The sequence below is a fragment of the Phaethon aethereus genome, assembly GCF_964289735.1.
Source record: "Phaethon aethereus genome assembly, chromosome: 8".
NCBI classification, from domain to species: Eukaryota; Metazoa; Chordata; class Aves; order Phaethontiformes; family Phaethontidae; genus Phaethon; species Phaethon aethereus.
Genome location: NC_138584.1, coordinates 21,758,668 through 21,783,756, shown reverse-complemented (window position 1 = coordinate 21,783,756; position 25,089 = coordinate 21,758,668). Strand labels below are relative to the sequence as shown.

Here is a 25,089-nt window from a genome sequence, read left to right as displayed (position 1 = left end):
CTAGTGAACATAATTTTAAGAGAGGACTGCTGTAATTATATTTCAGATAAAAGGAAGCAGAATTTCTGGATAATATTATAGTTGGTCTGATTGTTTTGTTGACAGGGAAAAATAAAGAGAGAGACCACATGCATACTTATTTAATGAACAACATATTTATTAAGCAGTGCGGACTGTACATAATGCATTTGACTTTGGATGCAGTGCAGTAGGCTTATTTTCTTTAAGCACATTTCTTAATATTTTACTACAGCTATTGCATTCTCTTTTTATCTGTCCAGCTATTCAATTTATTTGTATAGTATGTCTATAAGCACAACACTAAAGTGTTTAGCTTAACTACAGTTGCCAGTGCAGGTACAATCAATGTCAGCATCCACAGACTCCACAACATCCTCAGATGCAGATTTCTTATCGCTGCTTCTCTGCCATTCCAGCAGGCTTACAGCAGTATCTGTCAGAAGAGCGAAGCCATTGTTAACTAACATCAAGCAAATTAACACATTTCAAGGAAATACTGTTTTGATGGCTGCCAACTCCCTCGTCAAGTAAAGAATGAAATCCTGCCCCCACAACTGACATCTGACTCATTGACTTGGAGCAGGATTTTCATCCATGATATAATTACTATAATAATTCCCTAAAAACAAAATGAATAACATTTCATGAGCACAAAGACAACAGGCACGAGGCTGCAAAAGTGCTGGAGGTAGCCACCATCAATGTAAGACCACCACATACCAGTACACATCAGCAATCTCTTTTTATGTTAGTGCTGCATATCACTCTGTATTTCAGCTGACTATTTGTCAAAGTTCGTTCTGAAGGATAAGCCCTTTGGAGAATTTTCAGAGGTTCATAAACTTCTAATTAAAGTTTCCCATGTATTGTGAAATCTGGCAGAGCATTGTCAGTTGCAGTATTAACCTTACCACATAGCTTTATCAACAGCAGCTTGAATAAGCCATATCCCTTAATGCTAAAATAATCTAAATGGAATAATGATATTCATCCTCCCAATAAATATTCTTAGCGAGTTGGAGGTTTATCATTGCACCTGGAAGGATATTAGGACATCCATTTACATTGTTTGTGTAATGAGAACGGGTAAAGCTTTCATAGTTTTACCTCCATTTGTTTTATCCCTTAGTTGGACAATATATTTATAACATGCCATCTCTCATCACAGGGAAATCTGGAGACCGCTGTATGGGTTCAGGTTGTATCAGTCACTTATCTCCTGAAATGCTAACACTCTCCTTGTCTAAATTATTGTCCAACCTGATGCACAGGTATTCCATAATCAACTGGATAATAAATATTTCCCAGAAAGGTGCTGGAGATGCTTTTTAAAAATATATAATATTTTCAAGCTGTGAAAGGAGAAGTGCTATAAAATGTCTGAATTCTGTTTTTTATTTACATTCTTGTTATGTCTCTTACTTTTGGGCACACTGTGGGTCTGATCACATCCATGTCCATGTAGGAAATAGTTCCCTCAGCAAACTGGATCATGGCTGAGTAACTGCGATCCCTATGGGTAGGGCTTGTGGCATGTTTGAAATGTAAAACAATATATGGACTTAAACTTGGAGTGATGTCTGCCTCAGTCAAGATCCTAAGACTACAGTCCCACTGATTTGAGGACAACAAGGGAAATTCTGCATCCATGTACTTCATTTTATCCTTGCTCCACTGGTGACAGTGATGGGGTCCCTCTCTTTTGGAACAGAGGACTCTCAGTTCTCATATAAAAAGAGCTGAGAAAAAGTCTTGGTCCAGTGTATGCAAATACATGTTCTCAGCCTGAGAAAGATGATGATTTTGTTTCTGCTGCTCCTCCAACTCATTGAACAAAGAAAGAGAAAGAACAGTTTTTAAGGGCTGGCCTTGTATTCCTATTGATCCTTAGCCTGAGGAAAAGCAATCATCTTGCTAAAAAACCACAAATGGCATCTTTTTCCTTCCTCCATCTCCTCCCCCCCCCTTCCTTTTTTCCTGCCTCCTCCTTCTCCTCAGGATAAATAAATAAAAAAAGCTCTTGATTAGGAGTGCTGCTAGCAGACTACCCAGTCTCTGGTTCAGTAAATGAACCAGAGAAACCTGCAGTTGCTGTAAAAACAGCACTGGCTGTGACAACTAACATATCTTTTTTTCTGATTTTCCTCTTTTCTCACACATTTTTTGTGAGAGAATGAGACAGCTTTATTATAGCCTAATATTCTGAGGCAGTGAGTGGCCTGGGGTGATGACATTTCAGAGATACAGACTCGGACACAAAAGAAATCTGTGAAACATGGATATGACAAGATTTTGGAAGTTTTTTTTTGTTGTGGGTGGGTTTTTCTTTTCATGAAAGGATGCATCTAATTCACTTCCAGGGAGCTGTGAGAAAACTATTGGCACTCTCTCTGTGCTACTTGTTGAATAGGTGGTTGTAGATAGTTGACTATTATAGGTCGTCATTGCTTTTATGGGCTGAATCAGCACATTGCAGATACTAATAAAATGAGCAAAGTGCAAAGTTCTACAGAGATGTTATTTAAAATTAGACTTACAATACTCTGTTCATCTCCAGTATTACTCAACACAGGGGTCTTCTGGCTTCAGTGAAACTACTCTGGCTTATCCCAGAGAACAATGGATTTCGCCAACAATGGTTAACACAGAGAACAGACCACTTCGCTATATGCTCCCTAATGGTAGGTTTCCCTCTAAGTATATATGCACTGTGTAATTCATTAAAAGATTTAGGAAGGAATGCACCAGAAATATCTGTAGGTTTCAGGCTGGATTCTCCTCTCATGCTTACATAACTTCTGTGTGAACCTGTCTTAGCAAATGCATCATATCCCTGACAAATTGGTACAAGTGAAAGGAGAAAAAGGCCCAGTATTTTTAAAAACCTGGGGCACGAGTGTGTGTGTATAAAATACCTTCAAAAACAAATCATTTTTTGGAACAATCTTGAGAACATTTCAGCAATGTGGTTTTTGTTGATGTATTGCACAGTGGCATAGCATGGCAGCCTAATCACAGCAGTCATGTCACACTACTTGACTGACTTTCAATTGCCTTGCTTGCCCTGGTCTACACAAAATTGCAGGCTGTAATGTACATAAAGGACTCAGTGTTTCTTATCTCAACTTTATGGAGATCCTGAAAATGTGAAAAATTTTTTATCGATCACTGCTGCCCCTTTTATCACCTCAAATGTTTTTCTCAGATGATGCTACCTGCTATCATCTAAACTAGCTTTTAGCTGGCCAGTACTGTCAGTGGTTATAGCAAATACTAATGGGATTAAAACCAGCAGCTCAGAGAGGAGCCGGAGCCATAGAGGTCTGTGCTTGGCTGTGCTGTGTTTTGTTCTTTTGAGTGTTCTGTCAGAGTCTGCAGTATGTGACACAGAGAGAGAAAAATTTCGTACCTTTTGGGAAACAGTGGAAGCCAACCTTAACTGAAGTTTTTTCGATTGGAGTACAGTCTTTCATACATTTCAGTACTGGGTCAACAGAGTAGCATGTAGATTCCTCTCCATCAATAGTAGGATTCCGATTCAGCTCCACATAACTGCGCTGCAGCTTGCACCCTAAGAAGAAAAGGAAAGGTAGTTAAAATTGTAGAAATAAACCCCAATCGATCCTTGCAATAATAAAGGTCCATATTTTCTCTTCAGCTTTTATTAAAGCACAGGTGCCTCACAAACCATTTTCACAGTAGTGAGGTTATCGAGATAGGATGATAATAAGTCGGGGAATAGAGGAAAGAACCTGAAAGGGGAGCTATTTTTAAAATCTAATTGAACAATATAACCCAAATGGAATCATGTACACCCAGTTTTTTAGAACTACATAATACACAGAAAATAACCTCTCATGTCTGAAAGCTATTAAGAATAGATACTGCAAGCACAATGGCTACTTCATTGCATTAGGAAAAATGTCAACGATAGTGAATGGATTAAAAAAAAAAGGCAGCATTTATATAATAACATCAAGGATAATTTTTGTATTGGATGATTTTTATAATGCTACAATTATCTCACTAGAAAGGTATAATGTAACTTAACAGGATCCCAGCTATGGTTCCGTTTCCTGACACACAGATAAGTACAGTTCTGCTGCCACTGAAGTCAAGGAGAAAACAGCCATTAACTTCAATAAAGTTATCTCAAGGTAAATGGAGACCTACAGAACAAAACTGTATTGATGTTATGGGAGACCATAATTATTTTTCCAGCTACATGTGAAAGGAAGCTCTTTCACTTTATGTGTATTTCTGAATATTCCCTGAGGTTGCACCCTCAGATAGTACAGAACAAAAATGGAATTTTGTGCGCTCTGAAAATGTACAGGAACTTAAGATCTGACACTGCATTCATAGTCTGCAACTTATTTGATTAAATTAAGTCTGCAGAAAACAGCTGAAACTGCTTTGATTCAGTGGTGAAAATCACACTTATTTCAGTGGGAGCAAGATTAGGCTTGATTTTGCCTCTCCAAGAAAAAAGCTACTCAGTGTAAGAAATTATAGTAGAATCAATTATTTAACATTGAACTGCACATGAGGCAAAGACTTTTGCTGTAGTATATATTCTCTATATTCACAGGCAGTGTTTTAAACAGTCAGTGGTTAATGAAGTTAAAATGGATATACATTGTTATTGTCTTTTCTAAGAAAAAGATATGGGCTGCTTTTAAAAATATATTTTCTAGCTATTAGCAAAGGAAAGTGAAATAATATTTTCCCCAAGCATAAATTGCTTTCAGATCTACTCACCACCAGAGCAGGTTTCTTCTAGCAACACCCATGAATGAACAAAAGCAGAACAACTGTGTGCCAGCTTATGATTTGGCATTAGGAGTTCATTGTGCTTTTCTCTGTCATTATTTCCACAAACTCCACAAGTCTTTCCTCTCATCCATGAAGCAACGGTAACCTATGAAATAGCACATCTTTGGAGTGAATACTGAAGTGTTGGTCTGTTACATTGTTAAGGTACTAAACAGGAAGTAATCTTGAAAGTAAACCCAATACCTTAAGGATCACACCATCAAAAGTCACAATCTTCAGTCCATGTGTTGGAGCTTCCACAATAACTGTTGTTCCATTTTTATAAATTTTAACATTGTCTGTAAAAAGATAGTGAATCATAAGGTGATACGCTTAATTTCAAATTAACGGAGAAACTGAGTAGCACAAAATAAACCATAGTGCATTTTCATTTACAAAGATCATTTTGCTACTACAGTTGTTTTCTTTTCTTTTCTTTTCTTTTTTTTTTTTTTTGTGGAGAGAGAAAGCAAAAATAGAAGAAATTATCTCTTAATTTGTAAAAGTATTCTACTGCTGTTCCCTATAGTTGGAACTGACTTTTGTATCCAGTCTGTTAAGTCTTGAAATGATAATGACATTGATGGTGCTCTCCAGCTAAGTATCTGTCCCAAAGCATCAAACTGTGACTATAACAAGCACTGTTTTTCTAAACAATCACTAACCTGGATATACCATATGTATACGAGAGGGCTTTATTTACCTGTCAGTTATGCTGGGGAAAGTAAGAGTGTATATACTATAAGAAACACAGGAGTGTAAGTCAATACAAATCTTGGGGAAGTAAAGTCTCTAGTTTTTCTTTGAATTAAGCTCATTTCTGTTTTATTTAAATTGAAAAGTTTCTGTGCAATTTATAAAAACACAGTCTTAAAGATATTTAATTTCCAGGTCAGTCCTGGAAAAGTGGGTATCACAGCTTACCTTTTTCATATTCAGAAACTCCACTGTGTGATAGTACTGTTTCTTCATTGCAAGCCACAAGGAGAGATGAATTTGCCACAGGACAAATTGTGATGTTCCTTCAGGAAAAAAACAACAGAAAAAGAAAAACAAACAAGGAAAGAAGAAATTAGTGGTTAATTTAAAATGTGAAAAGCAGAGATATTTGTGACCAAAGCTAGCAGAGAGCCAATTTGAACATCTGGGTTTTGAATGAATGAATGAGCTGTTTTCTTTCCAAAGTGCAACATCCACTGGGACTTTGAGTTTTGAGATTTAACCTTTAAAGAAAAGACAGTGTGGGGACTTATTGGGCAGGTTATCAGATAATGGTGGCTGTGAAATTGAAGACAAGAGACACCAAAGAGTCTCAGATGAGGATTCCTTATGAAAACCCCAACTTTCCCCAAATAGCTGATTGCAAACTAGTTTCACCTAGGAGCTAGACATCTCCCATCCCCAGACTAATTCCCTGAAATTTTATACCTAATTCCTGAGCCCTCAGGATAAACCACACTTACACTGAGGTAGTATTTATGTGAACCTCTCTTGAGAAAGACCAAGGATCAACCTTCCTTGTAGTAATGATGAATTTTGGGTGCTCAGTACAGTCTTGGGCCACTATCAGGTTGCAGCTTTTATTGAAAGAGTATGTACGGCTCACATGATCGAATGTTTTGAAATCTCCCTCGCTGACTTCACACGTGGCTGCAAAACAAAATCAGAAAAGAAATGGCAGATGTGACAATGACATATATGCTGCTGCAAATTTATTGAAGGCCACATCTGTGAGATTGAACCACCCAGCAAACAGGAAAGAAACTTCAGAATCTCCTGGGCAGCAGCTTTCAATGCTGCCAGAGTCTGTAAGGACAGGATAGCACTACAGAATAATTGCCAGACAGAGACTATAACTAGTATTGATTTTGATTACACACTAAACACAAAACTCAAGCTAACAGGGACTAAAATGTACCAAATTCTTGAGAAACTAAACATAGTAACCATGATAAAATGTAGTTCGCATTTCCAACAGAAGTGCTAGGCACCAACCACCTAAAACTCACATGACTCCTTTTTGAAGAAAAAAAACAGGGCAGGAGATACTTGATCTATCTTGTACCCATCATCTGGTGCCTCTCAATGCAGAGATGGCACCATTTTAGAAGGAGCAAAAGACAACCTCTACTCTTTGCAGTCAGGAGTGATTCCCAAACTCTGAATATTTACATCAGTTTGAAGTCTCTTCATTCACCTGCCACCAAAGATGCTTCTAAGTGGAGGACTGAGCTGTTGAGAAAGCAGGGTTAGAGATGCTACGCTTCTAGCATACATGGAAAGGCAAGGCCCAGCCATGGCAGAGGACGATCTACAAGCATTGCTTATTCATGAGACAAGCATATGAGTAATATTTACATTGATCTTCTTGTGCTATTTGTGAAACTATTTCAGGAAATAAATTCCAGGCAGTGATGTCTCGAGTCTCATAAGCTGGAGATGGGCCTAAGGGCAGAGTGAATGGTATTCGGAATGCCTGATAGTAAAGTGTTACCTGAAAAAGCAGAAATGAAAATACATTAAGATAAATTGAACCGTATTGCTCAAGATATGACTGCAAAAAAAAAAAAAAAAAAGACTCTTATCTTGAAAAAGAAATCATAAAGATGCATTTATACAATTGCAGTTGTGTTAGTCTCTCCAGGATGCACCCAAACCTTAAGCTTTTGTGAGGAATCATTGTCTTCTAGTCACGCTTCTTGACTTTTTGAGAAATTGTTAAGGACATTGGAAAGTAACTGACATAGATGAAGTTTAAGTGATAATTAAGTGACTTAAAAAAATGAGGTAACAAGTTAAAGTAACTGAGTAAGTTGATGGGTGTGTCTGGAAAAGTGAACAGACTCCGTTAGAGGCTGAAAACTGGCATGATGAGCGTTGGGGTAAGATCCCTCAATGTAGCTACAAATTACATTTACCAAGAGAATCAAATCAATGCCTAGCTGTGCCTACTTCTTCATTATCATATATTAAAGATCCTGCAATACTGAAGCACCATGGAAGGTTAAAGACAAACTAATTTAACTGTGTATGAATAGCTAGCTGTTATTAATTTGCCAGAGATCCATAGGGAAAATTTTCAAAACAGTGCACAGGGCTTTGGTGGACAAGGACCAATTAATCAGTGGGACTCTGCAGATCCAGCCTGTGCAAGCTGCTGTAAGAGTGTAACCAACTGCTCTGATTTGGTTAAGTCAGAGTTGTATTTGTGGCTGTCATAACTTTTGCTCAGACCTGTCTCATCAAGCGTGGTTACTGCAGATGTGGGACTTGAGTGCCAACACAGATAGATGCCGTACATGGTTGCAATGGAGTGCAAGGTGTTCTCAAGGCTTCCATTATCTGCTCTGAGACCCCTCCACATCCCACAGAACTCATCACGTTGGGTAAAATGAATAAAGATGTGAGTGCAGAGCAGTCATACTTGAGACAATTTGGGCCTAACTGCTGTTCTCAGCGTGGAGATACAGTATTTGACTACAGAGTCTGATTCTCAACTTATTGCTACATTGCACCAAAGAAAAACAAAATCAAGAGTACTATTATACGTAATGCAGTCAAGTATATAACAACTTCTCGAAAAGGGAATATTTTGCTTTTCTTCACATTAAGTATCAGAATGTTATTAGTTGAAAATCCATTCAAGGTAAGGAAAAGGAAAATAAAAATTGACACGTACCCCAGGAACTTTAATTACTGTGTCAATTGTTCGTGGAGATGTTGCAGCTGCCCTTACTATAAATTCATGAGATGGATTTCTCTGATGTGCTTGTGAGAAGCCCAACACCAGTGCTGCACCAGGAACGTATTGCATGAATCTAGAGATAAACAAGATGTGACAAACTCAGGTACATGAGCAAAAGCAGACATGAGAGGATGAGGACTACTGTTAGTTCTGAAAAATCAGGGAAACAATGGAAGAACTGAAAAGTCAAAGAAATAATACTTTGGGTCAAATTAAATGGTTGATTTTACCCAGAGGAAACACATTGGTTTTATTTTGCTCATTTTAGCTGGGTATTTTTGGAGACTAAATAGAAGAACATTTCAAAACAAAAAGGCATTTTGAACTGAAATATCATATCATTTAATATTGAAAATAAAATTAAACATGTCAAGTTTTTAAATATTTGTGGAAGTGGAACACATTTGCAAAATACTTTTGTGTCATTCAACTTGTGCCTTCTGTTAAAAAAACCAAAACAAACATGTTTGGGTTGAAGAATTTCATTCGGTACTCTCAGTGTTTTTATAAAGCCAACTAGTGTAAGAAATGCAACATAACAACTTAGGAAAGAGCAAATTACATACGTTGTGCTTGTCTTTTTTATCCAGGATGGAAGGTTTCCCCATTGTACCTTCAGCTGCACAGCTGGCTTCTTCGCCAGTTGGCCTGTGGTAGCCATGGCTCCTATCTTGTAGTCCCGGCACTCTGTGCCCCATCTCAGTCTGGCCTTTACATACAAGGAAACAGTCGCGCAAATTACAGAAAAGAATCACAGAACCACCCTTGACCATTTCAAAATGCAAGTTTTTCTTCTTTTCCACAGCTTCACATTGATTCTTTATGTTCCCAAGTCTTGGGATTCATAATCTATATGTATTTTTTTCTAGAGGAAGACTGCACTATAATTTCTATTAGCCTTCTAGATTTGAACCCCACTGCTCTTTTCAATACTGAAATATCAGGCTGAATTTGTTAATTGCAGCTGTGAAAAGCAGAAGTCTGTAAATTGTTATGCAAAGTCCTCTTGCATTAAAAGTTACACAGGAAGCACAGCACAGGGAGATGTGAAAAAAGAAAAGGAAAGACCTGTTCCTTCATTTATGATGCCCTCTCGGGCATCAACCCATTACCCAACTTTACTTTTTCCATCTTTTAATGTGAATTCTAAGAAATACAACGTTTGAAATGTATTTGAGTTATGAGTCGTCTCAAGTGAATTATACAGAGAAAAATAGCTAGATTGCCAGGCAAGAAAACTCGCAGTGGAGCAAATAATAAAGAGGTAGTAATGAAGCAGTCAATTTTTCAAATATTTATTCTACTTTTACTGGTCATATTTTGATGTATCTTGAAAGTCAATATCTCTTTTTGTCAGACTTCGAAGTGGCTGACTTTTTTTTTTAATTTATTTTTTTAATTCAAAAGAGTGGTGAAAGATATGAGCATTTTCCGCAATTTCACAAACTTTGTCAAACATTTCAAAATATGCAAGTTTTTCCTGTTTGGCTTTCCTAATCAGCTGGTGCTCTGTGCTTATTTAAAAAGCTCCAGGCTTTTTAGATGTCCCTCCTGGTGAAGCTGCCTGCGGGCTTACCTGTGCTTTCAGAGGCAGTATTACAGCATCAGCACATGCTTTCCAATTGGTTTCAGCCAGCTGAACCACAACTAGTTGCACATCAACTTTGGCAGCATCAGAACGAACATATGCTGTAGCTTGATAACCTTGATTTCTGTTGTCACTCCTTACTGCCTGTGCCACAATCGTAATGCCAGGTGGAATTACTTCTCCCAGGAAGTTGCGCTGAAAAACAACCCCCAACCATCTGTGCTTAAGTATTTCTGTGTATTCACTGGAGAGCCTACAGTCCAGTTTATGAGCGCTGGTAGCAGGGAGCAGCCCTTGTCCTTCATCAGTTTAGTTTGCTGTATGTATTTCTACACCCCCAGTATTTAAGAATAAGCTTGTTTGGAATCTTATTTCATTACCACCAAGAATTTTCAACGATGTGATTGTTTTAATGAGGGGTCCAAGATTCTTCCAAACTACCTTTGTGTACTTAGTAAGATTTTGCGTGTTATTTTAATATTTCAAATAGCTCCCTACAATATGTACTAGATATCTTCATAGCAGTATGCACATTCACAACATATTTTACTATACTACAGCTCCTTCAAGCCAATTGATTATTTTGAAATCCTTCTTAGTAACAGAGTTCTCATGACTTTGCTTCCATTTGCAGAGCTATTTTCTATTATTATGTAGATAACTTTACTTAGTACAATTATAGAATACTAAGTATGTAATAAAGATAAAGATGATTTGTACTTAATGGGACTTTACATTTACCGATCAGTAATGCCCATGAAGAGTCTGTTTTAGTTATACTCTGCATGCATTCATGACCTCAGGTCTACATCTAAAAATAATTAACTGGACTGAAGTTAAAAAAAAAAAAAAAATCTTTAAATAAAACCTATTTATTTCCTCCCCATTTTTACCTAAGTGCAAAATAGTTTGCATTTTGGGCTTTCATAGGAAAAAGAGAATTCTTTCCCCTTTGACTTACAACCCCCCATCCCCTTCAATTTTTATATTTTCATATTTTTCATGTATTGCAAACACCTTTAGAAATTAAAGAAAATATACCCAAGACATCAGTAAACAAAACCCTAAACCAAGGGAATTTGGAGGAAAAAATATCTCAGTGGATTTTGACTTTCAGTTTACAAGCTTGACTTGCAGAATACTTGCTGAGCTTAACCCTCTCAGCTGGTTAGAGTGCCACCACATCTACAGGTCCTGCTCAGCAGCCAGCAAAGCCCGGCTATGGTTTGTACCGCACGGGCAGCTGTACCTCCCGCGTCAGGCTGGAGCCATGGCTGTGGCCAGTGCTGACTCCTCTGCTCATGTGGCTCCTCCTTGAACTGTGGCCAGCGTTTTCTCCATGGTGGTGGCTGCTGCTGCTGCTGCTGCTGCTCGAGTGCCTGCTCCTGCTGCTGCTGTTGCTGCTTCCTGACTCAGAGGAAGATGATGATGAGCTGCTCCATGTCTTACTATCTGGATGCTATAAAACAAAAATAGGTTAAAAAGCTATGACACGGCTCTAGTTTTACAGTGTAGACACAAAATCAGAGCTATCAGCCTCCCTCTACAGGTAATGGACAGACTTAGACATATCTAGAGTGTTATTTTTATTATCATATGCAGATATGACTTATGTTGGGTAGGAAAGTTCCTCAGATCCACCCGGACCTCTCTGCTGACAGGAAGGCCATGTAGAAAGTGACTGCAAATGGCAACATCATGTTGTCCAGGTCTAATGTTAGTGAAAATAAAAACTGACAATAAGTGGTTAAACATACCCATGTTTTTTAGAAATAAAAAAGAGGTTACAATTTAATTAAAAACACTGTAAATGATCTTCCTCCTTCATAAGAAGGATACATAATATCTTTGCAGGTAACACCTACAAAAGCCACTTCATTATTATCGTTCTAATAGATACTTAAGATACCTCTGTGCCATAATGCATACTGAACCTGGTTTCTGATACAATCCACATACATGATGATTCTGCCATGATTGCCTATTCCTATTGGAAGATCCTGCTGCTTTATAATTCCCCCATGGTCTTAACTTAGCTTTGGCTACACTGTCCAGCATCTAGCCCAAAGGTCTCCTGACTGAAATTTGAGGATTGCAAAAGTGCTGCAACAAAAGAAGGTTGTGGTATAATAGCCAGTATTTTAATAACAAATCTTTAGCATAATAAAAAAATCTAATTTGTTTAGTAACAAATGCTTATTTTGGCCACCGTCCGTGTTGATATTGGACAGTATGGAATTCTCAAGTGAAATGAATCAAAGCCCTTCAGAAATATGCTTGATCATATCAACTGTAGCCACCATGGGAATGTGCACTTGAATAAGGGACCTACCCGATGGACATGAGTAGACCTGAAACGGAGACGGTATACTTTTGGAAGGTGATCTTCCTGCAAAATGCCAAAAGAAGTTATTACCTACAACTCAGTAAGGATCACCTCCTAGCAGAAATCAAAGCATTAGGAAATTTTACCCATTCTGTAGACATGTCGTGACTACTGTGACTGTTAAATTGGGACTTGACATGTTTCGTCTCAGCTTGTCTGTCATATTTGCTGTGGCGGTGGGCAACACCAACACTTCCACTGCTGCTAGCGCTGGCACTGCTGGTGCTTCTGTTGCTACTCTGTGTTTTGTGCTTCTGCTCACGGACACTTCTCTCTCCTTCAGCAGCACTGGCATGTGGAAATGATGTGGTCTTGGACTGCTTCTTAGCCTTCTGCTTTATACCAGATGCTTTGCTACTGCTGCTGCTGCTCCTGCTTTTGCTGCTACTACTGCTACTACTATGGCTGCCCTTGCTGCTGCTACTACTGCTTTTGCTGTTACTACTGCTACTACTATGGCTGCCCTTGCTGCTGCTACTACTGCTTTTGCTGTTACTTTGGCTGCTGCTACTGCTGCTCTTGCTGCTACGACTGCTCTTGCTGCTACTACTACTGCTACTACGACTGCTCTTGCTGCTACTACTACTACTACTGCTCTTGCTGCTACTACTACTGCTACTACTACTGCTTTTGCTGCTACTACTACTACTACCACCGCTACTACTACTGCTTTTGCTGCTGCTGCCACTGTCCCCAAAGGGATAGAACTTCTTTCCTTTGGCTTTGGACCATCTTGTTTTCAGTTTTATCTGGGTGCCTCCCTGTGATGCTCTGTTGTCAGAATTGCTGCTGGAGGGGCTGCTCGTTTTACTCTCGGCACTTCCACTGGTGCTGCTGGCACTGGACGATGAGCTTCTGGATTTTCTTGGCCCCTAGTCAACAGTACCATTGGAAAAACAAAATTATTTTTCTGTGTTCCTGCAGAAGGCTGTGAGTAAAAATCAGATACAGAGCACTATGAATCTCTCTGCTGCCTTAGAAGACAAAATGTATGCCTGATAGCATTCTTGCAGTACATCAAAATAAGGCAGATTCATAATAATGTCTTAAAATGACACACAAGTAGAACAATACCCAAAACCCTTTTGTGATAATGAACATGTAGAAATTGTTGATCACACAATTACACATAACTAATATTGGTAATGACAGCACTGCAGCTGTGACTATCTCAAGCAAGTTGTGCAGGTAGGTGTCATACCTTTTTGCTACGGTTGCAGTAGCTGGAAAGAACTGACTACCTTTTGGGTACACAACAGCTATTTTATGTCTTACAAGAGAGTTTCAGAAAAACCTACAAAACCAACCTGGTCTTCCTCATGTCCTCCACCTGCAGAAGAGATGAGTCCAAACAAAAGACTTGCAGAAAGACTTTGTGCACCCAAAAGCCTGTCTTTATTTTCAAATCTTTGTTTACTATCTAAACAAACGAGGCTACTTAGTAAAAGAAATATAAATAACCAAGCTTTGTGTAACATCTCCCACAAAACTAGAAGTGGATTTTTACAGCAGTACCTGGTCATCAGTATCATCAAGGATTTTCTTCACTCTTTTAATTACTTGTTTGCTGGAAGATACTTGAGCCTCTGGATCTTCAAATGTTACTAAACGTACCATTTTTGTAGGAGCTTGGTCTCCTGCTTGAATTGTGACTTGTATTTTTTCAATAGGTGCCTCTGTGTAAACTAAAATTGCACAGCAGTGAGTATTACTGTTAGTATTAGCAACTGAATAATAGAATAAACCAAGTTTTGCTATAAGTTATTTAGCCATTCTTCCCCAAATGAAAAAAAAACCTCATTGATTGTTTTTTGTATTGAGCAACTTTGTTAAGAAATTTCTATAATAGTTAAAGTACATACTAGCAATAATCAAATTTTAAAATATTAGCATGATACTAGTTTCTTTTCAAGGCAAAAAACAGAATGACCAGCAGATTTAAGTCAAGTGAAGTGGATTGTTTAACTAGGTAACCCTGTGGGATAGAGAATTAGGCACCAGAAAGGAACTAAGGCTCAACTGTTGAACTGTAAAGAATGGCCCAACGGTTAGGCCATTAGTCTGATGTTTAGGAGACCTAGATTCAGTGTCCTGCTGTGCTTTTACTTCTCATGATCATGGATTAAGACATTAAGGACTAGATCCTGGCAGGGTTAATCCATAATTCCCTTTAAGAGTCTGGGTTTTTAGAGTGTAGCTACAGGACACTGCATCAGATCTGTTGCCCATGTCCAATTGCTCTGTGCTTGCATCCCAAATCCAATGATTCAGGATGCATCAGACACGCTCTGCAGGCACAGATCAGCTCTGCTTGATGCTGGCCGTGCTGAGTGGTGCTGCTGGGAGAGCTGGGAAATCGCTGCTCAGAGTGGGAGAGAACCGGATTCCTCCTACAAACATAGCCTGTGGCCAATACTGGCAGGGCTGGTAGGTCTAATGGTAGTTCTACTGGTATTTAAGATAGAAAAGATATATACATACATATACAAATATATATGTATATACATACACACCCCTACCCACTCACCCGTTACTTTCTTTTTATGCACCGTTGTATTTACCTGGCTTGAAGCTCATTCTAAGGGCATGCTCTCCAACTAGGTAATAAAGAGGCACATTTTTGATAAATGCCGCATGTACGCTTTTCCTTTCAATGCACACTTGAATCCCAAATGTACTTGCATTGGTGCATATGGACTGAACAAATGGCTCTTTTTGGGAAGAAGAGCGTCCAAAGGAAAAGGAATTTCCCGATGAAACATCTTCTGCAGACTGTCTGTCCTATAAGATAATACACACATCAAGTTAAACTGAACATCTGTAAGAGGAATACTTGCATGTTGTGAGTCCTGTTTCAGTCATAGTTACATGTTTTACAGGAGGAATTAACCAACTTTTTAGGAAGTGATAGGAAGGCTGTTGCATAGAACAACTTCCTTTCCAATTGCCAAAATTATCCACGGAATGGCTTGATTAGACTATCTAGACTAAAAAGAGCTTCAGGATATAAGAGTGGAAAAGTATATCACAAATTAATTCTAAAGAATGAATTTTGTTTTCCTGGAGTATTAGACAGTGTTAACAGATTCTTGATGAATCTGAGTGTGCTCTAGAGTGACTGGAGTCCTTTCCTTTGATTTATGTTAGGTCAAATAATAGAACCTTCATCTATGTCCATGAAAATTCTGTCTCAGTTGAGGTCTGACATGAATGTGAGGCTATATCAACTAGAGGGTCAAAGCATATCAGATGTTAGAAATATCTACTCAAAACTTCATAATTTACATGTGCTAAGCAATGCTAGCAGAAGAACAAATTAAAATTAATTAAAATTAGAATCAAATCCATGAAATGAAAACTATTATTTCATGGAGCAACAAAGCAAATTGCTAAGAGACATAATCATAAGCTTTCATTTCACATGTGATACAGGTTTGCAATTAATTTTTTACTCAGTTTGTCATGTCTCACAAGATTCCAAACTTGTACGAACCCCACTGAAAAACTAGATGTTAATCTTTTCTTTCCAAAGGAAATTCTAATGGTACTGGGAAATGCTCCAGTTAGTGCCATTTTTCTGTTGCTGTTCATTTAGGAATAATTGTGGACTGCTGGGTTTTCAGGAAGGGCAGCACAGAAGAACAAAGCAGAAGAATTTTTCTTGTTCCAGGCTATTGGAAGCTGCTCTCACTGACAGTATGTTTGCATATTGACTTCTCCATAAGAAAGTGCTGTACTTCTGTTCATCTCTTTTTTTTATTTGAAAACTTTTCAGAGTTGCAGGACAACAATGAAACCAGAACACGACAGTGTGTGTATTCCTCACCTCTGTCACTTTTTCACTGAATGAATTGTCACAGTGATGCCTTCACAATGCTGGCAATCATAGAAGGCCTGTAGTGGCTTTTATGGAAAACTGTAGCTCAGGAAATCATTTGACTTGACACACAAACTGCCATCCATCCTTGAATCAGGATGGTTATAAACATTAAATTTGTCTCTACAAGTTGGGCAATGGAGCATCTTGTTGAACTTTTGTGGCTGCCCCAGGAATGTGATGCTTGCATAATGGTTGCAAAGTATTTTAAAGATTGTGGGCCGATCCTGTAGATGGCAGTGTAAAATTAATTACCAAAGAAGATGCCTTTGCTTTTGAAAAAGTGTTGTAATTCTGAAGTATTACACCCTTTATTTTAAAATAGTGTTACTATAGGGTTATTTGTATTATTAGATTGAACCTGACTTATTTTGAGCAAAGCCGCATTGGTCAGAGATGAATTGTACATTTTCCTATGGAGAAAAGAAATTGTCTTCCACTGATTAAAAGCCCCAAAAGAATAGTTAGACACTTCATCATTTACCCTGATGTTATCAGTCTCGCCTGATGCAGAATCGGAATCGAAGGACATCTTCATTATGTCAGGCACTGCTTCAGGTAGAAGAACTGGAGTCATCTTACTAGCAGCCAAATCCCCAATATTTCGTGTGACAGCAAATGTCTTAGACCTGCAGAATAATCATTAGAGGAAACCTGTATCGATAAAACACTGCCGAGGAAAAGACCTGAATAATGCCTTGTAGCACGTACTCAGCAACAAGTATCATACCTTGCAAATTGCTTTACAGATATTTACAGCATCTTTCCTGTTAGTCTTATTTTCAAGGACTGCCAAAAAAGAATAAAGACATGGACCAATCTCAGGGGCAGATAGCTCAGTTAGGCTTTTAGAATCATGTGTACAAGTTAAAAACATTGCAGTTAATGGGATCTCTGTATGTCTAACGCCTTGAAGAACAGCCCACTTACTTAGAAGCCTGGCTATGGATTAAGTTATTAAATTTTTGAGTCTTATATTTTGATCCTCTAGATTTCTAAATTTTTAAACTCCTCTTCTGTATGTTCACTGCTAAACTTAGTTCCCATTTCCTTTGACATTATATTTGGAAAAATACTGCCATAACTTAAAAACTACCTAGGGGCATGGCTACCGAATGCTGTTTCCTGTGCAACTTTTGTTACAGCAGAACTAAAGGAAGGAGCCTGAACTGATCAAAGTAAATGTCTCCAGCTTGATCTAACTGCACTGGTACTCATGGTCTGACAAGACATCAGAGAGAGACATTTAGGAAGGTTAGGATCTTATTTATATAAATGCATTCAGTATATAGTTTCCAAATGTTGTGGACTCTAAGAGTGTTAGTCAGCATCCAGGATGAGTGATAAAAAATGCAGCATGAGACTGAGACCCTCATGGCTAAATATCCTGACTCCCTGGCTCCATACCCCATGTTCTTCATGGAAGTTGTTGCAGTGCTGTGAAAGCTATGAGTTTTGTTTTGGGCCAGAGAAATATCTTGAATATTGAACACTCTGAGAGATGAAAACCTATTTCCCTCAGCTATTAACATTGTGGTAACTCTACCTTATTAGCCATTTATCCGTGCTAACATCCAGCTCAAAATTCCCCATGTGCTGTTTCTCAAGTATGAAGTTGATCTGCTTGCCCTGGGGCTTTTGTGGTCTGCCAGTGGAGGTGACAGTGAATGGAAAGATGGTCTGCAAAATGGTCTCTATTTTAATATGGTCCACACTGTACTAGCTTGAGCAATTCCAATCTAATCTATTTGAAAGATGAATTTGTATTCATTTGATAGCCCTCTTTTCCTCTTGAAGCATCCTACCATGCTGTGTGCACTGTAAAGCACACAATTGCACTTCATGTGGAACACCTCGATAAAACGTGTGTCATCTGTGGGCTTTGTTTTCTTTTCCATCTCTCCCTTTTTTTAGATAAGGACGTGACAGCAACGCTCAACGCTGGGTGAGAGGAGAACCTTGAATGGAATCTGAAATAAAATATTCTCCCTAACAAGCTGAGGGGATAAAAGAAAATACAAATCAACTTGCATTTCAGATGGCTCATCCAGGTAAGGGGACAAAGAGGGAAATGGCTTTTATTTTAATCCCATTCAATAATTCAAGTGACCACTGAACTGCAGGCTGGGTCTCCAAGCAGAAAGCCCTGGGGTTTCTTTTCCATTTTTTTAAAGTATTTTTTATGCCAATAGTCTACTCCTGCCACCTAATGAAAGTGGAGGATCGATTCCTCCCTGTTGAGCACAGAGAGCCGACAAATGTAGCTGCATCACAAGTGACACATGTCAATGTCTGCAGAATCACACGGCACAGTAAAAATAGGCTACAAGAGCTAGCTCTGCTGCTTTAACAAGAAAAACAGTCACAAAGAAGGCCTAAAGCTATGGTATGAAAGAATCTGTTCTCTCTGATCCCACACAAGGGATAAAAAATAAAAGGGAGATTTTCCAATATGTATTAGTGTATTTTTTGGATGAGAGAAGAAGCTGTGCTATAGCATAAGCCAAATTCACTGCAGGGGTAAGGGACAAGCAATTCAGCTGTGTTGGACCTACTGATGTTTCAGTGAGTGTGGCCATACATACATTCCTAACATGGGCACAGAAGAGCTCAATGCCTGTTTAAAACAAAACAAAAAAATCAACGAAAGCCTATTTTCCCAGGTTTTAAAGCACAGCATGGCAACATATCTAAATAAATAAGAAGCAAGAGACAATCCTCCAACCAGACCTTTAGCTCTCTTACTGCTGTGGCGAAATCAAAATTTCTGCTTTTTCTACATATCATCCTTCTGACCTTGGTGCAAAGGTGTTATAACAACAGAGCCTTGAAGCACCAGTCATTTGCCTTCTCTGTCCCCAGACACGCTGCGCTGCCTTGTGACCTCAGAGCGTATGCTGGCTCTTCTGCATTTTGCGTATACATGTTGTATACAGCATTGTAATGTAGTAATTCATCGTATAAGTTGCCCATGTGAAGCAATTTCTGCTTATCCTACAGCTAAAACAAGCAAAAAAGCCCATAGAGTGTCTATGATAGACACTCTATTCAAGACTATGTATATACTTCAGTAGTCTGTCATCATGAGTATGTGATATATTTGCAAATTGCATTCTCTGGCAGCTCTCCATATTTATACTTTAATCACAGGGCTCTAATTTTCCCTGAAATTTATTTGATTTTTATTTCTTCCTGTAAATTTTGTTTAAAAGTATGTTTAAATAGCCATCTGTAGTATACCAAATAATTACGTTAAAAGAGCCTTAAAAATAACTATTATTTTTAATTAAATTTAACTTTGATAGGATTGAATTGAAACACATGCTATATATTCTCTCCATGGTATGATTAATTATTTTGCTCTGATTTTTGCTATGAAGAAAGTCGAGTCCATAACGTGCTGATTTGTCTTGGGAATACAATCACTCTACCACCAAAGTTTTAATTATTTTTTTTCTTTAGAGTCTGCAATTGCTCACCTGAGTTTCTCTTTGTCTCCTGAAATTTTATACAAATCCCACAGCTGTGACAGGTTATAACCTATACGGTGTGTAGGATATAACTGAACTTAATACTATGGAAGACTTTGCTTCCTGCATCTGGGTGTGAGAAATGAAGGGGAAAATAATATCACATCCTGACTAGCTTTAATGACACGGTACTATAGAAGGTAACCCACTGACCATCAAGATAAAGTGCCTAATGCTAAAATATTTTGAACAGTGCTCACAAACAAATGAAAGAGCAATAGCTTTCTGGAACCATTTCTTTAAATGGGAAATCTAAAACTAATGAGGGAAGGTGTCAGAATCTCTCCAAAATATTGAATTCAATAGGTTCTTTTTTCTTTGGTGGAGCTATGCAAAAGGAAAAGAAAGTCTATGCTAAACTAAGATTTTGGACTCATTCTATGTAAAGAATATATATGTCCTTTCTCTCTATATATCACGCCTGCTTGTTTCTCTTCAGACCTTTAAGATTTTACTTTGCTTGTTCCTTGACCTCCTCAGTGATGTGGTTCAGTGCTACATTCTCCAGTTATTGCTTTGCCTTCACTTGTACTCATTGCTGTTTCATTGCTCTGTGTGATTTCCACTGACCATTTGTTTTGTAACAGTGAACGGGAATGTTTTTGGAGAAAAATTGGTGGTGCTGAAAGTTAGCCAGTATTAGCTTTCTCATATATTTGGTGTTATAGAGCTATTTCCGACTGACTACTTCACTTTATAAATGATAATGCTGCAGGGTCTAGAGCGGGGCTTGGGCTGGAACTCATGGACTCCTCCACTGTAATTCCCTGCGTCTGATACTGACTTGTTTTATGCTTTCTGGCAATGCATTTAACCCTTTTTGTGTCTAATTTGTTTTCCCTTAAGTCAAAGGAAGATAATATTTTTTACTTTGCTTTGCAGGGAGGATCCTTCTGCTAACATTTGTAGCTCTGCTTGAGTCTCTAAACTCTGTATCAGTGTCCAATATTCTCATTTCAGTACAGCATCCTTATTGAGTTCATTAATATCTGCCTCACTCTCTCCGACAGTGAGAGCTAGTGAGGGCAGGCACCTGCTGTCCCTGATGACAATGGGAGTGGACTGTTCTGGTCTTCACAAGAAATTGAACAAAACTTTTGGGCTGTGGCACCCCAGCAGCTTACACACAGCTAACCGATGCTCTATGAACTGCCAAACCCCTCCTTCCTCTGCATGGAGAACCTGATTACAATCACGTTTTATAAAGGAGAGGAATCATCTTAGGGAGGAGGATGTGATGTCAAATGCCTAATAGGGTGGTCTGCAACCATTGAAGAGCAAGGGAGGATAATGATTAGCCTCTGTGGTGACTAAGATGAGGAGACCTGCAGAACTTCTCTGGGTCAGCAGCCATGAATGCTAATTGTGGCTGGATCAAGCAAGTGAGCTCTTTTGTTGTGGCTGTATTCCTAGAGCAGAAACTTGTTAACATTTCTGCGCATTGTGTAATAGCTGGTTTCTGTTGTCAGTGATGCTTTTTCCTTTGTGATGAATTTTCAGCTTGTCTTTCTCAGTATTTTTTCGTGTGTGTGTGTGAAGGTTTTCTAAGCTTTGGTCTACTGCTTTGATTCCTTGGACATACTCTTTCTGTTCCCTTCCTCTCTTGGTGCTTGTATTTCCAGCTGTTTTCATCTGTTTGGCATCTGGCTACAATAGTTTTCCAGAGTGTATTGTGGTTGCATGCACTGATAATAAATCAAGTAGACCTAACAGGCAAGAAAACCAAATGGCAGCCACAGGGAAACAAGGTAAAAACACAAGAAACACCAAGTCCTCCATACTCAAAGGTATCAAATGCAAATATATATGGGTTATCTGTTATAATGGATAGGATTCAGCTGGCTTATATCTTACCTAGTGTTTCGAGTTCAAATATATATATAGGTATAGAAATTTCATGCCATGTGTGTTTCAAATATCTTATGGGTCTTAAGAACTGAAAAATGGTCCGAAAGGGGATTTTCAGGTGAAGACCACAGCAAATAAAGTATATTTTCAAGCAAAGCTTTGGTACATACCATTTCATTTAAATTAAATAAACTACACCAATTATTGCCAGTTACCCAAGCTGTCAGTCAAAGGCAAGATCCGTAAGCAAAAGTTCTGTTTTTTTTGTAAAGACTCTGCATTGCTACATAGAAAGATAGTAAGTGCTATGTCTTACCTTACAGTAATTATGTTAGACTCATCTTTACATGGTGGAATTTCAATTTTGATATTTTTTTCCTTCATATGGACAGTGGCAACAACATTCGCAGGTACATGAACATTCATTTTGGTGTGTGCTTCCAGCCCTGCCTGGATCACGTGTGTGTTGATCCCCATTACAAAGGTTATCTCCTTAGCCATGCTGAAAAGATAGAATGAGGGTAAAATTAAGTTCATATAGCAAACAGATGTTGAATTTTTATGGCCTCTGTCACTTGGAAATATGACACTTATTTTATACTAATTATTTACCTTAGACTCATTTTGGATCGCAGCCTAATGTTGGCATTTAGTAACTCAGTCAATCTGAAATCAGACTTTGGAGAAGGTGTAATCTGTGCTTGAACTATTAGAAAGAAAGCCAAAAAAGTGTTAAAAATTCCCTTCAATCCTGACAAGTATGTTTGTATTGTGCAACTCTCAAAATACGTTACCATTTCCTGACACTTTTGTGATAGAAGAGTAATAGAAGCTGGTCTCCATCGGGAACCCAGTGCAGGTAGGCACAATACGACGGATCTCAGAGGACAGTAAAGCCTTGGTCCACTGCCTCCCTACACCACTCTGAAGGCTACTGATTATTCTCCTTATTGAAGGGATTTTTTCATCAGGTCCGTACCATGCCTGCAATTACAGAGTTCAACTTGTCTAAATAAGCAGAACTTGAATATCATGATCTGTGTCATTAACTGTGCCTCAGGAGAAAGTCTGCCAGCAACGATTATAGCTAATCCTGATCAAAGCTTGACCTTATTTGCCTTGATTAATACTAAAGACAAAAAACCTCTTGAATTAAGAAGTTAAAAAAAGGGAGAGAATGTGTGAAAGAATTTTAAAGCTTTTGATGCTTGGGTGGCGATGTTTTTGAAATGATACCTGCAATGTATTTTGGATTGTGTTTTTATCAAGTCCACCAAAGAACAACTCTTGGCCAAACATCTTCAAGTAGCCCGATGCAAAAGGTTTGTCACTGGAGAACGCCTTCCAGTCAGAGAGCTGCATGAGAAGAGGAAGAAAGTCTGATTCTTCACAACATTTGGGGAAGCAAATAATTTTCTTTTCCCTGAGAATTTACCGTTTTCAGGATTTCCTTGAGGTCATAGTCAGACTCCCAGTCCCTGTCAGGAGAGTAACCTTTAGCAAACATCTCTTGCAGTCCTTCAACCGTTATTCCCACCTGTGGGAGGAAGTAAAGTGTAAATGCCAATTGGATGATGGTCATAAGAAGGGATGAGAGGGCAAACTACGGGTAGACCCAATTACTTCCAAGGGATCAGCCACTCTTCCAAGGAAATGAGTCCGCAGCTGCGATATTGCCATTGTTGGAATTAAGCTGCCCGCATCATTCAATACCAAATATTTAGCTGCCAGTCCACTCATAAGGAAGTCTGAAGAGAAACAGGCAGTAAAACACAGCACAGTTAGTTTTTAAAACCACAGTGTGCAGATTGTATCAATTTACTAATTACATAATTCAACTGATACAGCATGATATGAGAAAGGCCAGAAAACCCAGCTATAAAACTGATGCTATAAAACAGTCATAAACAGAATATTCTGCATTTTTGAACTATTAATGGACAAAATTACAAGGCCCCTGCTCATTGCATGGCGGTTATGATATTTTTCCAATCACTTCTGCTGTATCATTTCCATCCGGTCCGATTCTATAATGTCAGCTTATGAAATGCTTTTATGAGACATCATTTAGGGCAACTTGACAAAGGGGATCAGAAATGAAAACAGACTTGCCATCCTTTGCTAATAGTTTACAGAAAGCGATATAGAAAGTCCTGTAAGGACAGATGGTGAGCTTTGTAGATTTGTCTCTCAAATGACTCAGAGGCAATTTGATACATCTAGTTCCAAATGCTGTAACTCTTTACATGAAATGCACTAATTGTTAAGTAATTTTTAACTATTGAATGAACTTTGAGCAAACATAATTTGTGTCTATTTATTTTCTCTACTTTAGGTTTATCATCCATAATGTTCTTCAATACAGATCATCAGTGCAGAGCACAGTCATATATATTCCTCCTGATCTTGGCACAGGTCTATACAGTCCCATTTTCTGAGTTAAAGTAATCCCAAGGCTTTTCTAAGTTTCGTTAGGTTTCAAGAGGAACAAGGCTGACGTGATATGGAGACATCCCTGTCATGATTCCTTTCTTCCAACCCTTCTCTCTCTTCACTTCCTACACTAGTCAGAGGAGAGGGGAGTATTTTAGGAGTCCCTGTGTTAAATTTCGGCTATCTTCATGTTAATAGGTTCCATATATTGATTAAATTCCAGCACCACCAAAAATCAGCTTTGGGAATCCAGTACAGCCAAGATAATTTCAGAGCCCTGGAAGCTCTAGACCAATAATTTCAGTACCTGTATAGAAATGTTTGATGAGGTGAGAGGTTATGAGAGGTAGTGAGTCTTTGACCTCTTTCCAGAAAAGTAATGCTTAAATTCTCAGAAATTATTTAGCCAAAAGTTAAAGAAAAGATTATAATTCAGTTCACAAATGTGTGGTATTATGAATACTCATGCCCATATGACTTCTCTAGTGCCAGTCTCTGTGTTTCAGATAACATCTTGCGAGTCAACACCTTCCCATTCTCTTTTGAACCCATGTATGCAGACCAGGGTCTGGATGGTCCTTTACCCTTGCTTATTCTTCACACAAAATTGCTTTGTATCAGATCATTGCGACTGATTTTGATTTTTTAATTTCTCAGGACATTCCAACTTTGCTTGTATTTGAGAAACAGTCTGTTGGAAAAACAATCCACTTAGTCTACTAAATCTGTATGAACTGGCATTTCACTAAATCATCTTCACTCTTTTGCTGTACAGTGCTCCAGTGCTACCCAAAATGCTAGGTTCAGTAGCATCTCCTACAGTCAGAATATATGTATTTATGCCAC

General features: G+C 38.4%; 1 protein-coding gene across 1 annotated transcript in view; it reads right to left on the bottom strand.

Annotated features, from left to right (window-relative positions):
* Window positions 1-335: 335 nt before the first annotated feature.
* The window catches only part of LOC309407165 (vitellogenin-1-like), a gene marked incomplete at both ends in the record, with an annotated part of 42,758 nt that continues 18,004 nt past the window's right edge, over window positions 336-25,089 (bottom strand). Inside the window, 22 exons of the mRNA XM_082002622.1 lie at window positions 336-454; window positions 3,431-3,592; window positions 4,783-4,942; window positions 5,041-5,135; window positions 5,761-5,858; window positions 6,300-6,486; window positions 7,195-7,330; window positions 8,516-8,654; window positions 9,148-9,290; window positions 10,158-10,364; window positions 11,419-11,628; window positions 12,502-12,558; window positions 12,642-13,427; window positions 14,071-14,240; window positions 15,117-15,336; window positions 16,917-17,061; window positions 22,127-22,312; window positions 22,423-22,516; window positions 22,605-22,794; window positions 23,047-23,166; window positions 23,246-23,347; window positions 23,434-23,558. Coding sequence (XP_081858748.1) covers window positions 336-454; window positions 3,431-3,592; window positions 4,783-4,942; window positions 5,041-5,135; window positions 5,761-5,858; window positions 6,300-6,486; window positions 7,195-7,330; window positions 8,516-8,654; window positions 9,148-9,290; window positions 10,158-10,364; window positions 11,419-11,628; window positions 12,502-12,558; window positions 12,642-13,427; window positions 14,071-14,240; window positions 15,117-15,336; window positions 16,917-17,061; window positions 22,127-22,312; window positions 22,423-22,516; window positions 22,605-22,794; window positions 23,047-23,166; window positions 23,246-23,347; window positions 23,434-23,558 — 3,851 coding nt within the window. The remainder of the gene's footprint in view (window positions 455-3,430; window positions 3,593-4,782; window positions 4,943-5,040; window positions 5,136-5,760; window positions 5,859-6,299; window positions 6,487-7,194; window positions 7,331-8,515; window positions 8,655-9,147; window positions 9,291-10,157; window positions 10,365-11,418; window positions 11,629-12,501; window positions 12,559-12,641; window positions 13,428-14,070; window positions 14,241-15,116; window positions 15,337-16,916; window positions 17,062-22,126; window positions 22,313-22,422; window positions 22,517-22,604; window positions 22,795-23,046; window positions 23,167-23,245; window positions 23,348-23,433; window positions 23,559-25,089) is intronic.